This window comes from Anoplolepis gracilipes, chromosome 4 (assembly GCF_047496725.1).
Source record: "Anoplolepis gracilipes chromosome 4, ASM4749672v1, whole genome shotgun sequence".
Classification (NCBI taxonomy): Eukaryota; Metazoa; Arthropoda; class Insecta; order Hymenoptera; family Formicidae; genus Anoplolepis; species Anoplolepis gracilipes.
Genome location: NC_132973.1, coordinates 6,886,420 through 6,901,327, shown reverse-complemented (window position 1 = coordinate 6,901,327; position 14,908 = coordinate 6,886,420). Strand labels below are relative to the sequence as shown.

Below are 14,908 nucleotides of genomic sequence, written 5' to 3'. Positions count from 1 at the left end.
TTTTTAATAAAAATTTAATATATCCAACATTGATTTTAAATTGACTTGTATAAAATTGAAAAGCATTAACACAGGATAATGAACTTGCAAGTAATCAATGCAAGCGCGATATATGTATAAGCGAACATCGCTATTTTAGTTAGCTCATTGCGATGGGAATGATGATAATGATGTCAATGGCACCGTGCCGATAATATCGCGGTTGTCGCTAATAAGTGACTTCCTCTGCGCTTCTCTCTGTTTTTATGCGAATCACGCGACCGTAAACGCGGTGATGGGGAATTTAAACGTATTCCTTTTAATAGGGTAACGATTCACGTTTACTGAAATCTATATGTCATATGTTTTCACTTTACACAACACATGAACAAAGACTGTCTTTACCAATGTATCTATCGATTAATACTTCAGCGAAAGGCAGGTAAATCAATTCGCTAGATACACAGGCATATCGATTAACATGTAAAGATTGCGTTTAATTTCTGGAACGAAATTAATCGTATAGATGCAATTTTTATATTATTCTAAGTCTACAAAAGATATCGACGTAACAAAAACATCGATAAAAACAAAAATAAAATTATCTCATAAAATTATATTATTGTATAGTGTCCATGAGAAATTGTTGAAACTAACTAGCTATTTTTGAATACACATAGAGAGTAAAAAAAGTAAAATATCTTTTAATAGAGGATTTATATATATATATATATATATATATATATATATATATGTATAGAAATAAATAGAAAGACAATCGGAGATATTTTTGAACATTAAAAAAATAAAGGAATTGATCATAGTTGTAAAAAAAACTGTGAATGACATTTTGAAAAGAGACGATACAAGTTAATAAAATTTTTTTATAATTTCGGAAAGAGACGATTTTTTATTTAATTTTGATGGTTCGCACGTCCAATATATATCATTAAGATTGTCGTTTTGGCATTTTCATAACGTTTATTAAATGATAAAAATATCTCTAATAGTTTGTAAATAAAACTGCCATCTTTTATTTAAATATATTTTGTTTTTTCTGCACCCTATATGCATTTAAAAATGACAGTTGATTAGTTTCGCCAACTTTTCATGGGAGATGACACACACCTTATAATTCTGTCGTCCGTCTTGCGGACTGCAGAAACAGATGGACTATCTTGCAAAATTTTACTTATCAAACTTCTTTATCAAAGAGGGATATTTTACGAACATCGTTGTCGGATATGGAATTCTATCAGAGTGCTTTACTCGTCACGTGAGTTTACACGCGCGCAGATATCGATGCGGAGATGCGCTTTCTGCCGTGAGCGGCAGGCTGGACGTCCGGAATGCGAGCGGAACCCGTTTCTATGAGTCAAGCCTGACTATTGACAACGGAGAAGGAAAGAGAGAGAGAGAGAGAGAGAGAGAGAAAGAGAGAGCTGCCCGCGGCCCACGATAGCCAATCTTGCGGTTCTGGATCGTAGCACGCGATCCGATGTATCGCGCGGCAGCACGAGAGAGGAGGAATTTGCGGGATCGAATCACGTTACGCCGCGAAGATCACCGTCGATCGGGATGCAGGGTACCGTGACGACGAGATGCACGTAGAACCGCATTTAACGTGTAATTGGTTCACGGACGATGAATAATTTTTTTTTATATACACACGGACAAATGGTTCTTTTACAATTAGATAAAATTGCGCGCGCACTCTTAACGTCTTATGTTTTGTATCTAATTAGTGAAAGGTAGAATATTTCTGAAACGATCTGTTATCACACATACTTATGCTACAGTTAAGATGACTATGAATTGTAAAGGGAAAGAAATTTAATGCAAGCTTTCAAACCGATTATCTGAGAATAATGCAAAGAATGTAAACAACGATTATATAAAAAATAATTATATAATGAATTAAAAATAAAATAATAATTATATAATGATTTTGTGTAAATTTATATAGATGATTTACATTAAAAATAAAATATGTTTAAATGGACATCAACGTTTACATGTGCTGTTTTCTTATGTTATCTTATACAAAGTTTTAAGTTATAATAATAATGCATTTTTTCTTTCTTTATTTTATTTATTTAATTTTCCAGATTAGCAACAATATATTGTATATTAGTTTCAGAATTTTCTCTCTCTCTCTCTCTCTCTCTCTCTCTCTCTCTCTCTCTCTTAGATTGTTGAAATGTTATCTATTTTTATGCACCTCATAAAATAAAATAATACGGAATAAATACACAATTTCTAACGGTTCCCACAATATAGCGTGCGTAAACTTTTCGTTTGGAATATATGTACCATCGATCTTTCGGCGTGAATGATTGAAACGCGACGTAAATCGAGCATCACGAACAAGACTCTAAACGGAAGTAACGGTATCGTGAAGAGATACATAAACAGTTGAATCAATTATATTTTCGAGATGTAAGCAATAAGAAAATTAGAAATGATATCGTTCTAATAAAGCAAAAAGTAATGAAAGGAAACATGCCACATTCGTGTAAAATAAAATTGCGGAAATTTGCTGAGTGTTTTATTTCCATAGCAAAATAATCTCGATTCCAATGAAAATAATAATAAGTCAATTTTTCTTGTTTGTTTTGAAATACGAAAAGTAATGTAAGGAATATATTTGACAAAAATATTTTTTTATATGAAGAAAAACTCGCTCTGCAAGTACATTCTTCATGCGACATGTAAACGACACGAGTGTGACATCACAATCCAGTTTATCGATTCGGAATGTGTCTCTTCACGGTTCGCAGTATAACGACATGTTCATTGTCAGTACATATCATCCATTTAATCGTTGTGTTACATGTCATAAATTGACACGACTCTTTCTTTTTTTTGTTTTCGCGTTCTTATCTTATTTTTCTTAGCTTCCTTAATGCCTACTGATACATGATTAGAAGCTATCTTTATTATTCTAACAAGATATAAACCGGTGGCTTGCTGTGTATATATTATCATAATTACATCGTAAAACTATTTTTAATTTTATTAAGTATTTCTTTGACATAGAATTGATTTTTTCTTAAAAAATTAAAAATTAATCATTATTTTCGCATATCTTAATTTTTTAATAAATTAAATATTTAGTTAATTAAATGTTTGATTGAAATTTTAGCAACATATATTGAATTGTGCAAAATCCAATTAATTTAGGAGACATTTATTCGTTAAAAATTCTTTAAAATTGTAATAATTTATATAAATATTGTACAATTAAATAATTTCATTATGTTTTAATGAATAACCTTATGTACTGCCACATTTAACTTCATGGGGAAATTTCTAATTGCAATTTTAAAATACAGAGATTGTAGATAACTCTCTCTTTCTCTCTCTCTCTCTCTCTCTCTATATATATATATATATATATATATATATATATATATATATATACACATATATGTACGTGTGTGTGTGTGTTTGTATATATTTCATTAGATAATAAAGAGACGAGCTCGCGTGATCCGCTCGTGCCGAGGGAGAGGAAATGTATGAACGAGCACCCGGGAGAGAGTCTTGTACGTGGTCGTTGAAAGTGATAATAATACACGGTATAACAAAGTCTATATATCGACACGATTGTGTTCCGACCGCCGCTAGATCGCCCAGTTTTCCCTCGCGATTCGCTTATCTCGCGCAATGACCTGCAATTTGTCTTCGTATTCCACGCGTCGCGATCAGATATATACCTACACGCCGGCACGCGGGCTTCTCTCGGCCGCACTTGGCTTCGCATCGCGGCCTTTCCGCAAGCGCGTGCACCGCTAAAGGTCATCGTCTGGTTTAAGTGTTACGCGTACCGTGAGATCTTTCTAATTATACCGCTGGATTCTCGGGGCTTCTAATCTTGATAGCGTTCGCTGTGCATTTAACACGCTTTCGGCTTTTATACACGAAGAATAATATTTTTCTTTCACGAGAAAAACTTTCAAGAAATTTATTACATACACGTTTGACTGTTGCAAAAAGGATGTCGCAGAAATAACGAGAGACATGTCTTTCACATTTACGATTAGCTAGAATTAAGAAGAAGCGGATTTGTTGTGGGAAATTATAAAACAAGCATTAAACTCTGAAAAGCTGTTTACGCTCTGGTTGAGATATGTGTGCTGGAAAAAAGTTGCGACAATAGCTTTGATTCCAGAACTCTTTACAGCGTTATATTATGTGTTAGTCGTTAGGAGATAATTGCGCTGTAAAACGCTCCGTCACGATGCGATCGCTTTACAGTCCGTTAAAACGAAAGGATTCTTCATTCGTCAGTACTCGAGAGAGGTACTCTCGCTTGCTCTTACATGAATAAAAGGTTCTTTTACAATTTCCATTTAATCGATAGGCTTTTAAGCTAATTTTAGCTAAATTATTATGATTTTTCTCTTTGAAGCCACATGAAATTTAAAATTCCGTTTGAAAAGTGGAAATCGCGGATATGATCAATCGCGTTTCGTCTCGCACAAAACTTGAAAAAAGCCGAGAGAGAGGGAGAGAGAAGAATGTTTTTTGTGCATCGCCGCCACACTCCGAGTAGATTATACCCCGTATCTATCCTTCTTTTTACGGTCCGACTATTCCGACCGACAGTGCAGAGAGAGAGAGAGAGAGAGAAAGAGAGAAAGAGAGAGAGAGAGAGAGAGTGAACAGTCAGTCCATTAATTATTTCCTCCGACCTGTTCCAGAGGTACCGCCGGCACCATCTCGGGAGCCATGCCGGCTGACGAGCTCGCGCGTATCCGACGAGAAGACCGAGGTGGTAGAAAACCGAGCTTGCAGCCGCCTTAACGCACGCACGACCGACCGACCGCGTGGTTGCCTCTCGATAAAGAGAAAAAGAGCGAAAGAGAGAGAGAGAGAGAGAGAGAGAGAGAGAGAGAGACTCCCTTCGCGCGGACCGATCCGCGGATCATGCCCTTAGCGAACCCATTCGCGCCGCACGTTGTCGTCGCATAGTTCCACGCAGCGAATCCGACATGTGAGAGAATCACCGTCTGGTGAATGTGGTCGCTATGGTGGAGCAACTGGTGTGCAGCAACTCGCTGAGCCCGGGAACGTAGGCGCCCACATAAGCCCTGGTTCGCACATATAAACGTACTTCTTCTAAGCTATAAAGAATTAATTGCGGAAGACGAGAAGGTATTTCCGGCTCGTGAGTCGCTTCGCGATAAACGACGTGCCTTTATACGGCCTCAAGATAAAGAAGGTTGAAAATCGAGCCTAAAGATTGAAATCAACGAATCGCGTGTTATGAAACGACGAACTTGGTGTGACTTGCAAGCTTAACGAGTAATATATTTGATTGCGAAACATTCGTGATGACGAGAGAAGTGATATTTTTGACGTATGAAAAATCTAGCTTGAAAAGGATAAAGTTTGTGTGTTATGTGTTAGAGTGAAATGATATGACGAAGAATCTAATCTGAGGAAGGTCGAAGGTAATAATCTATATGCTATGACTCGGTGTAATTTGGTAGTCTTTTTCGTCACGTAGTCGTCATGTGAAGATTATCGGAATCGGGAAGAAAAGAGAAGAAGCCTAACCCCGCGTGACACCAGCGAGTGTCGAGTAATGCTGAAGCACATCTTGACGGGGCAGCCGTCGTCAACGGGCTCCAGGCATCATCACAATGATTATCAAACGAGCTCGGGCTCGTTGCACGGCGGACACCATCATCACCATTTGCACAATAATTCGCTGCACCAGGATCAGCAGCAGCAACAGCAGCAGCCGCAGCCGCAACAGCACCACCACCATCATCATTACACCGGAAGCACCGGGACGACGCGCGTCGCCGGACATCGAGGTAACAACGGTGGAATCGATGTGTACGACTCCGTGGTGCAGAGGTCGACGACGTCGAACGCGCATCAATCGGCGACGACGCCCTCGTCGACGCATCGGCATCCGTTGAATCACTCTCAGCTGAGCGTCAACAATCTGTCGCAACGCTTGAACCATTCGCACGCGCTCAACGTGTCGACGTTGTCGACCTCCAAGCACTCGGTCAACAGCGTCAGTCCGGTAGCCGGTGTTAATGGTAACAACAACGGCAACAATAATAATAACAACAACAACAACAACCATAATAATAACAACGTCTCGGTCGCGAGTCAACTTGGTCATACCGTGATCTCGCAAACGAACGTTTTGCATCAAGATCGACCGAAGGCGAATGGCGGTCTCGATATCTCCAGGCTGTCGCGGTTGCCGAGTCAGACCACGCCATCGCCCGCACCTGCCGCACCTGCGCTTCCTGTCGTAGCCGGCCAGGTAACTGGCGGGCCGACGGTAATACCCCTCAATGCCTCCTGGTCCTCGTCCCTGTCCAGGAATCTCCATCGGAGCGACGAAGCAGGTGTGAAGGAGATGCTGACGAGCCTCGGACTATTGTGTCTAGTGTCTCTACTTCTGGCCCTGCTGTCGGTTATTTTTCTCCTCAAGATCTCACCGCTCACGGTCACGTCTAACAGTCTCATCAGCCCGGAGGAGTTTGTCATCGTCTACGAGGTCACCCTCGCGTTGTGCGCTCTCGCCCTGTCGCTCAACTTGTGTTGTCTGTTAGTCTGCGCCATACAGTTCCTTTTCGCGGTGAAACTCGTCAAGACTTCGTACCAGGGACACCGGTAAGTTGCTATGACTCATGATTATCATTTTCTTGGATATTTGAAAAGACTAGAATCTAAGCTAGGTCTTTATTATTATTATTAAAGTCTGATATCTCGCGCTCAATAAAAAGACTTCGGATTTTAATAGAGCCTAAAAAGATCCTGAGACCGCTCACATAATTACTTATCGGCAAAACTAATGGTCGATGACTAATGAACGAAATGAAAAGGTTCGATATGATGCCCCTGCGCGCGTTTGACACGCTGGAATCCAGTTCAATTATTTTTAAGCTCTAATGGGAGGGCTGGCCATACCGTGCGACTCGATACGGGCAAACCGAAATTCGCAATTAATTAACGCGGTAAAAAGGCGGTATTCTCCCCGCGACTTGCTGATTCAGAACGATCGGTAAGCAATAACATCCTCGTCGTTGTATTCTCCTCGTGTTGTGACCTCTAGACCCGACGTTACAAAAGTCTAAAGGCCGATTCACACTTAACATCACACAAATCGGAATAAGATTAAAGTTTATTCATTTATTAAATATTGAATATTTTACTCTTTTTTAGGTGAATTTTAATTGTTGATTAATTATATATATATTAATTGTTATTTATTTATATATAACAGTACAAAAATAATAATAATAATATACAATTAACAATAATAAAATTGCTAAATTTCACAATTTATAATACATAAGCCTTACAGAATCAAATAAACCTCAAAAAATTCCGTTCAGAAAAAAAATAATAAGATATTCTTTTAAAAAAATTATGAGCGTGACATTAATAGCGCCGAATATTTAATATAATAATCGTAATATTTAATATAATAATCGTAATAGATGATTATATAAATAATTGATTATGTAATAAATTATTATTATATTAACATGTGTTTATTGTATAATGCATAAGAATTACAAATTTTGTGACCAGTGTGTATTAGTCTTAAACGTGTCATGTTCTTTGAAGTTTTTTTATCGATGCTATTATTATCGATATATGTATATGCAATATTGAAAAGTATGGTGGAAAATTTCGGCTGCGGATTCGTTTATACATGCAAGTAAAAAGGCGGGCATCGGATCCCTCGTAATCCTCCTTAAGATGAATAATAAACGATTCGTAGTCTTGATTCGATGCAATGCGAGTAGTCCCGATATCTTAACTAACATCTTAGCTAATAAGCAGTGCGCAAAAAAGAAAAGATGACGAAGAATTCGACAAGCATTATTGCTGTTGCTGCTGCGCCGCCTCTACTGGTTTACCATTATTTTCGACATTCGGGCGAATGCAATTGCATACCGGGAATTTTGTACGAATCGGAGAATGCGACGCGATCTCATTTTTTGTTCTTTTTTTTGGTGTCGGCTACATCGCGCCAGATTATATTAAAAATTTTATTGATACTGTTGTTGACATTTTTAATGTATAAGCAATTATGAGTATATTACATCTTTCAATTCTAAAGTACTGCACTTTATTTGAAACACTTTAATGTAACGTTTTAAACTTATGAAATTATATATTTTATGAATTCTAAATTTTTTTAAAAGTTTTATTATTTTAAAAGAGAAAAATGGACTTAAGTTTTGAAGGTTCTATATAAATCGAAATGTTATTCTAAACAAAGAAACAAAAGATTTAAAAATTTTTAATAAAAAGAACTCCAGGAAAAAAATCTACAGATTTGAATATCTGATAACAGTCAACGATTTAAAAATTCATACAAGAGTTTAAGAAAAAAAAAAAGAATTTCTTGTTCAAGCATCTAAATAGCACACGTCTCAAGTGCTAGTTAAACATTCAGAAAAAGAAACGATTACGTATGCAAGAAATTCTGACTTAACAGCCTGCGAATCTTGCACGATACATGTAAAGACGATCCGGTAATTACACAGGAAGCGATGAGAGTCGCGTAATAGGATCTAATAAGGGACACCGAGTCTCCTCTCGTTCGGGAAGGAGGGATTCTTCCCGCGAAATCGAAAGAAGCGATTTATACGCGGATCGGTCCCGCGTTCACGGGTGTTCTCCGTTTCTCCTCGTGTGCTTCGATCTCACGATCGCGTCGTCGACATTCGCGATCAAGATCGTCCGCGCCGGGATGGAATGGGGTTCCCAGTCATCCATGCGTACCATATATACCTGTGCGCGAATATATGTACATATATACGGGTGGATTTCGTATCCAGGATCCGTGGTGCTGTCCCCCTCGCCCTCCTCCCTGTCTCCCCCTGCCTTTCCGACACGATATATCTTACCGTGCGAGAGTTTCTTCTCACGGAGAGAGACGCAAAAATTCTCATTACACGCGTGTAAGCGTGTATACGTGCATACGCGCATCAACGTACACGTACGGATCGAGAACACGAGTAGAGAATCAGAGCGAGACGCAGATAGATCGCGATGTCGCGCTACCCCGAAATTACCCTCGTTAAAGAAACGCGTTGATGCGATCGCTCTCGGGGATCTATCTCCCGAAGCGTGACCTCTTTTTCCGGAGCACAATGTCGGATCTGAGTAGACCGCTAAGAACAGTGGATGATTTTTCGTAGAGGAGAGGAGTAAGAAAATAATGTGACGTGGGACAGGAAATTTCAGACGACAACAATTCGAGTTTTCTGTCAGTTTTAGAAAAATATGAAGATTGATGAATAACGTAACATGAACGTGAATGTGTGATAATTATCAAGAAGTTATTATTAAAAATTTACATTAAACATTTGAATTTTATAATATATTATTTGATTAATTTTTCTGCGAGATTTTCATGTTATTTATTTGTCATTTTTGTATACATTATTGGTATCCATATTTTTATCGTAGTATCAAAAGAAGAAATGTTTTGAAGATGTCTTTAGAAAGATTTGTCACAATTTAATTTCACACTCAAATAATCTTGGATTGATTCAATTCCAAAAGCCTTGATTCTCGCACTCCTTTCTTTTAATTTTTCTTTGCTATTTCTTTCATTAATTCATTCGCGAAAAGGTTAGCGTGATGTATAAACTATCAGATGAATGTAACCAACGTACGTATAATGGAGTACGTAGAGCTCATTTTGCCGCAGTAGAAAAGGACAAGAAAATTCCGACTAGAGTCGTAGAACAGGTAGAAGCGGAGATGGCCGTTAATGACCGCCTTGAAATTAAATAAGGAAAACAAAAAGAGCCCTGGAACGCACGTAACGATAACTTCCTCTTGTTTCTCTCCCGTATATCCGTGGTATCGCGTCTTTCTGCCGTTAGGTACTTACAGGTCAATAAAACGCGATTAATGACTCCTTTTTTGTCGAGCGTACTTTATTCACACACTGAAAAAAATATATGTAACAGAATACTTTACATTAATATTTGCAAATTGAAAAAGACACGTGATAAATTTCTACAATATTATTTTATCATTAATTATTTTTATTATACAATTTTATTTTTTTTTTTTTTACAAAAATCAATGTTAATATAATTTGTTGATTGTGTATTACAACAAGCTTGTATTTTTGCGCAATAACACTAACAGGAATCCAAACGAATCCTTATTTCGTATATCTTATCGAACAAAGATAATGGATGCTCTCTTTTTACTTTCTTTTGCTATCGTCGACATTACTCGGCCCTTACCATTTCCACTTTCGAGCTTCTCTTACAAGGTTTTCATTTCTGGATTATATCTAAAGAGATTGCGTGTGTCATGAAGACGGCTGTAAAACCTAAAAGTTTCAAAGGAGATTTTCGGAGTCGGAAATTCTTCGGATAACTAACCGGACGATTGGTATCTCCTTCGAAAATATTTACGCACTAATAGAGATATATAAATAGTTCGTTCCGAAAAGACAGAACCTGTTTTAATTAAATTCTTTCATAGACGGCAATTAATTTTCGTTAGTTTTCAAGATTATAAAATTTCTCTTTATCGGTGTCACAATCTCTCAAAAAGTATTTTTGATCAATTTCTCATCCGATTTAAAATGGGAATATACATATATACGATGTGTTATGTAATATTATAAATACGTAAAACGTAACAAAAAAAAAAAAAAATAAAACTATAAACATGCAAATATATATACATTTCTAAAAGAGAGATATTTTTAAATTAAATTTTTCACTAATTAATTATATGTTTATCTCAAGATATACCTAAAAAATGTTTTTATTATTAATTTATGATACAATATTAAAGTCCTTGAAATTCTGAACATTGTTAGATTAATAAAAGCGATAGGCAGACAGATCGTGGACAAACGATTGATAAGGTTTAACGATGCTTGCACATACAGCTTGAATGTAGGTAACGGGTTAATGGCTTCTTTCTAAACAATATTCTGTGCCAACTGATAAGTGCAACGATCGATCAGTGTGCATGTTATTTTTATCTTGCGCTATCACGAAACCTTATAGTCGTATAGCTTTACCTCTACACTCGTGAAAAAATAATCGACTGCAGCTCTCGTATATAGGTGACTAGGAATTCATAAACAATTGCGTTTAGGAACAGCATTGTAATATTTTATGGTAATATATTATTACAAACGAAGATCATATCGCTGAGATTAGAATAATTTAATGAGCACAAAATACGTTTTGATTTTTTTTTTTTTTTATTAACAATAAATAATGTCTTAGAAAATTGTCAAATAATTTATTATACTTATATTCTAAACGCAATGCGTCGTTAATATATTTTTAATGTTTCAAAAATTTAACGTATATGACTTTGATATAGTTCAATTTGGGAAACTCTTAGCGTAGCGTGGCAAAATTAGCTCTGGTATTCAAATTTGGTTTTCGTCATTCGCAACGTCTAAATATCTTAGTTATGAGACCCTACTGAGAAATCTGCGCGCAGCTGCCGAATAAATACTAAACAGACGCAATCGACATGACTGTTCCAGAGAGTGTTGAACCGTAGAATTATAGTCGGGTTCGATATGTTAATTCGATCAAAGCGAACGTTGTAGCTTTGTGAGTTATGTTCGTAGTTATTAATAAAATTCGTCGGAAATTAAAAAACAGATTCGATTTGTTGCTACTTATTTCTACACAATTATTCCGAACGTTCTGATAATTTAGATCATTTTTTCAGATAACTCGAAGCTCATTAACTACGCTTGTAAAATATCATCGCATGTCGAGAAAATTTCTCGCGTGCAGAAGAAGAACGGTGACCTAGAGATAAAATGACGTAAGGCAGATCACTATCTGTCCGAATACAAGGTTCTTATCCACTCAAAGCCGTCGTCAAAGACCAATAAAATTCGTTAACCGTTGTTGAAGTTAGCCTGTCGGCTCGGTCCTCTTCTCCCCCCCGCCCCTCTCTCTCTTTCTCTCTCTCTCTATCCGTCATGGGATAAGTACATCAGATGCGAAAGAGATTCGGGTCCCAAAAATCTACGTTCAGATAGACTGGAATACGAATGACCGAACGGGGACCATTCACAGAATTTATTTCTTTGTGCAATCTCCTCAACGGTATTCGCGTCGATCGGATATTGGATTGCCCTCCTTCCCCCTCCCCTCGTTCGGGGAAACCTTATCTGCGCCGGTAAAAACACCCCTTAAGATATATATATATATATAAATATATATATGTCTTTGATATCGTTCGACACGCGCGACTCGCTCTGGTTCTCTCTGGTTCTCCGGTGTCTGGCTTATGTCCCGTCAGCTCATGTCTCCGATATAAGCCGTCTTCGTCAGAGTATACGTTAGCCAAGAGCGCAGCGTTATTCGGCTCCTCTCGAGTACTACTTGACATTCCAGGGACCTCTGGATCCCATCTTATCGTGTGCCCGCCCGTTTTCTTCTTCTCTTTCTCTTTTCGGAGATATTCTCAAGTCTAGAGGTACGAAAAGTGAAGAAAATAAATTTGGCAATGGAAAAAAAGTATCTCTGTACTTGTGAGAAGCAGAGGGGTGTGCACGTCGGAAACGATTGATTTTGACATATTTATTAAGTCGTTACGTATGAAATGTCGTTTTATATCGGCGCGATTCTCAGGTAATCTCTCCGAAGAATCAAAATATATTTGCAACGGAGAGAAGAAACTTCCTCTACGTTCCGTACGTTTCTCAAAATGTGTAGAGAGACTATTTACATAATATCATTTCGATCACAAAAGTACAGGAAATTTAAGATAAAGCATTAAGAATAAGAAATATGTTTTTTCCAATTTTAATAATTCTCGCATATGTTAAACTTCGTATACTGACATGTATTCTGGACGTCGTCTCTGTAGACTTTGGACAAAAAAAAAAAAAAAAAAAAAAAAAAGATCAGCTTTTGGACTTACATTCTTTTCTCAGGACTTCCTTCTCCGAAATACCGGTAGGCGCGTACATCTCAGGTTCTCTCGCGTTCAAACACTTCACGAGATATGCGCCGTTTATATCCACAATATCTTGGCAAAACACGAAACGTCGAGGAGCGATTATTCGCACCGTCAGCATCGTCAAAGTGGTGTATATCTTCGATACACTTGAATTAATTAATGCGCTCCGCTATCTCTCGAATGAAGAGAGATCGCGAGAGAAGTTGGAGAGACTCTCGGCCGTTTTATTTAATCTGTCATATGTATATACAAATATTTATGACGATTCGTGAGATTCTTTCAACGTTTCTTATAAATTGATATTATTTCATTGCGCGTTTATATTTATCTGACATCCGTAAAAGAGGAAAGAATTGTCGCCACTTTGATGGTACTTTGTCAGCATGACAGATATTTCTTGTTTAAAAGAACCGATCGATCAAGCGCAGTTGATCGCCACCCGTTGGCGTCGTCGTTATCAGCTGTACATATGTCAGCAATATTCTCGGCCGTGAACAGAACACGAAAGATCGGTGCGTATCACGGCAAGTGACGAGAGCGATCGGTCACGCTGTCGCTCGAACGACGTGTCGTAAAATCGACAATGCCCGCGTGACGAGAGCGATGCGAGTGAACAGGTGCAACAGGTGAGGTGGAGGACGCGAGGCCTCTCGTAACGGTTGTCGCTCCGGTACAAAGACGGGACGCGGCGAGTGCACCCTCAATTTTGTTCGGAAATGAGCCCCGGGCCCTCCGTCATTAAGTCCCTTCTTCCCGGTATCGGGTCTGTGCTCGAGGAGGCACGGGAATTTCTCGCAGTCACGTTGTCGGGACGCCTTCGGTCAACCTTTTTTTTCCCTCTTCTTCTTATTTTTTTTTTTTTTTTTCTTTCTTTTGCCGACCGCGACACGGATTATGTATACAGACACCTGTCAGCGCGAGAGGAGGGGAAAAAGCGCGGATCGGAAGACTCTGTAGACTACGTATGATCAGCGCGTGATCCATCATCCGGTAACCGTTCTCGCGATCGCGGAGATGCCGATGCCACAGAGCTATGCGGATGTAATCGGTCGACGATTCGCCATGATCGCTCGAGGTTTCTCTTGAAAAATAGAGAAGACGTAAAAAAAAAATTCATTAAATTAGGCACATTTCAAATGAAATTCAAAAAGAGAGGCCTGGTAAAAAATAGATAGGATGTTTTTTTTTTAAATATCTTTCCTCTCTAAGATACAGTCTTGTACAACAATGACTGAAAATACGAGTTTCATACAGCGTGTATAATATGACATTTCCGTGAATCCGTGCATGATATGTCGTCCCGTTTACGGAAATTGGAGAACAGCATGATATGTAGGCTCTGACAGTTTCGCACACGGTCTTGCAGAGACCGGAAGGGACATCGCAGAACGGCTTCGCTCCGCATCATCACTTGATCATGCGGTCCGCGACGGACCGTATAAAGGCAACGGAAGGCAAGGAAGGGCCCGGCCCGTCAACGACACGCTTGCGTGCGCGTGCGTGCGCGTATACAGATGTTGCGTCGTGTCATTCTACGCTCGCGCGAGCGCGCATCGTGATGTTATGGTGCTCGTAGAATCGCTGCACGGATTTAACCGTTTCGCAACAGATTATACGCGTCTCTTCCTGCAACGACCAGCCTCGCGGACGCGATTATATACACGTGCAAGTATGCATATGCGCATGGTTCACTTGAGGAGATAATCGTCTCCCACGGGGAGAAACGGCTCGTTGCCGATTCCGCGACAAACTAGACGTGTCTATTCCTTGGGGCTAACTTAGAAAACTTAGATCTCTGAAAAGTTCTGCCCATAGAATGTATCTTTATAAAATATATAATTACAAAATTATCATGTTTATTTTCCGACCATCTTATTATTCATCTACATGTATACACATTGTTTTAAGTATTCTAAGCAAAATTTGTCACACTCTATCATTTATAATTATTAATTATTAA

At 38.4% G+C, this 14,908-nt stretch overlaps 1 protein-coding gene across 4 annotated transcripts in view; it reads left to right on the top strand.

Annotated features, from left to right (window-relative positions):
• The window catches only part of LOC140665353 (uncharacterized), a 32,564-nt gene that overhangs the window by 7,696 nt on the left and 9,960 nt on the right, over window positions 1-14,908 (top strand). For all 4 annotated transcript variants that reach the window (XM_072891358.1, XM_072891359.1, XM_072891361.1 and 1 more), the window contains one exon: window positions 4,686-6,627. In XM_072891358.1, the coding sequence (XP_072747459.1) occupies window positions 5,573-6,627 (1,055 nt within the window). In that variant the 5' untranslated portion in view covers window positions 4,686-5,572. The remainder of the gene's footprint in view (window positions 1-4,685; window positions 6,628-14,908) is intronic.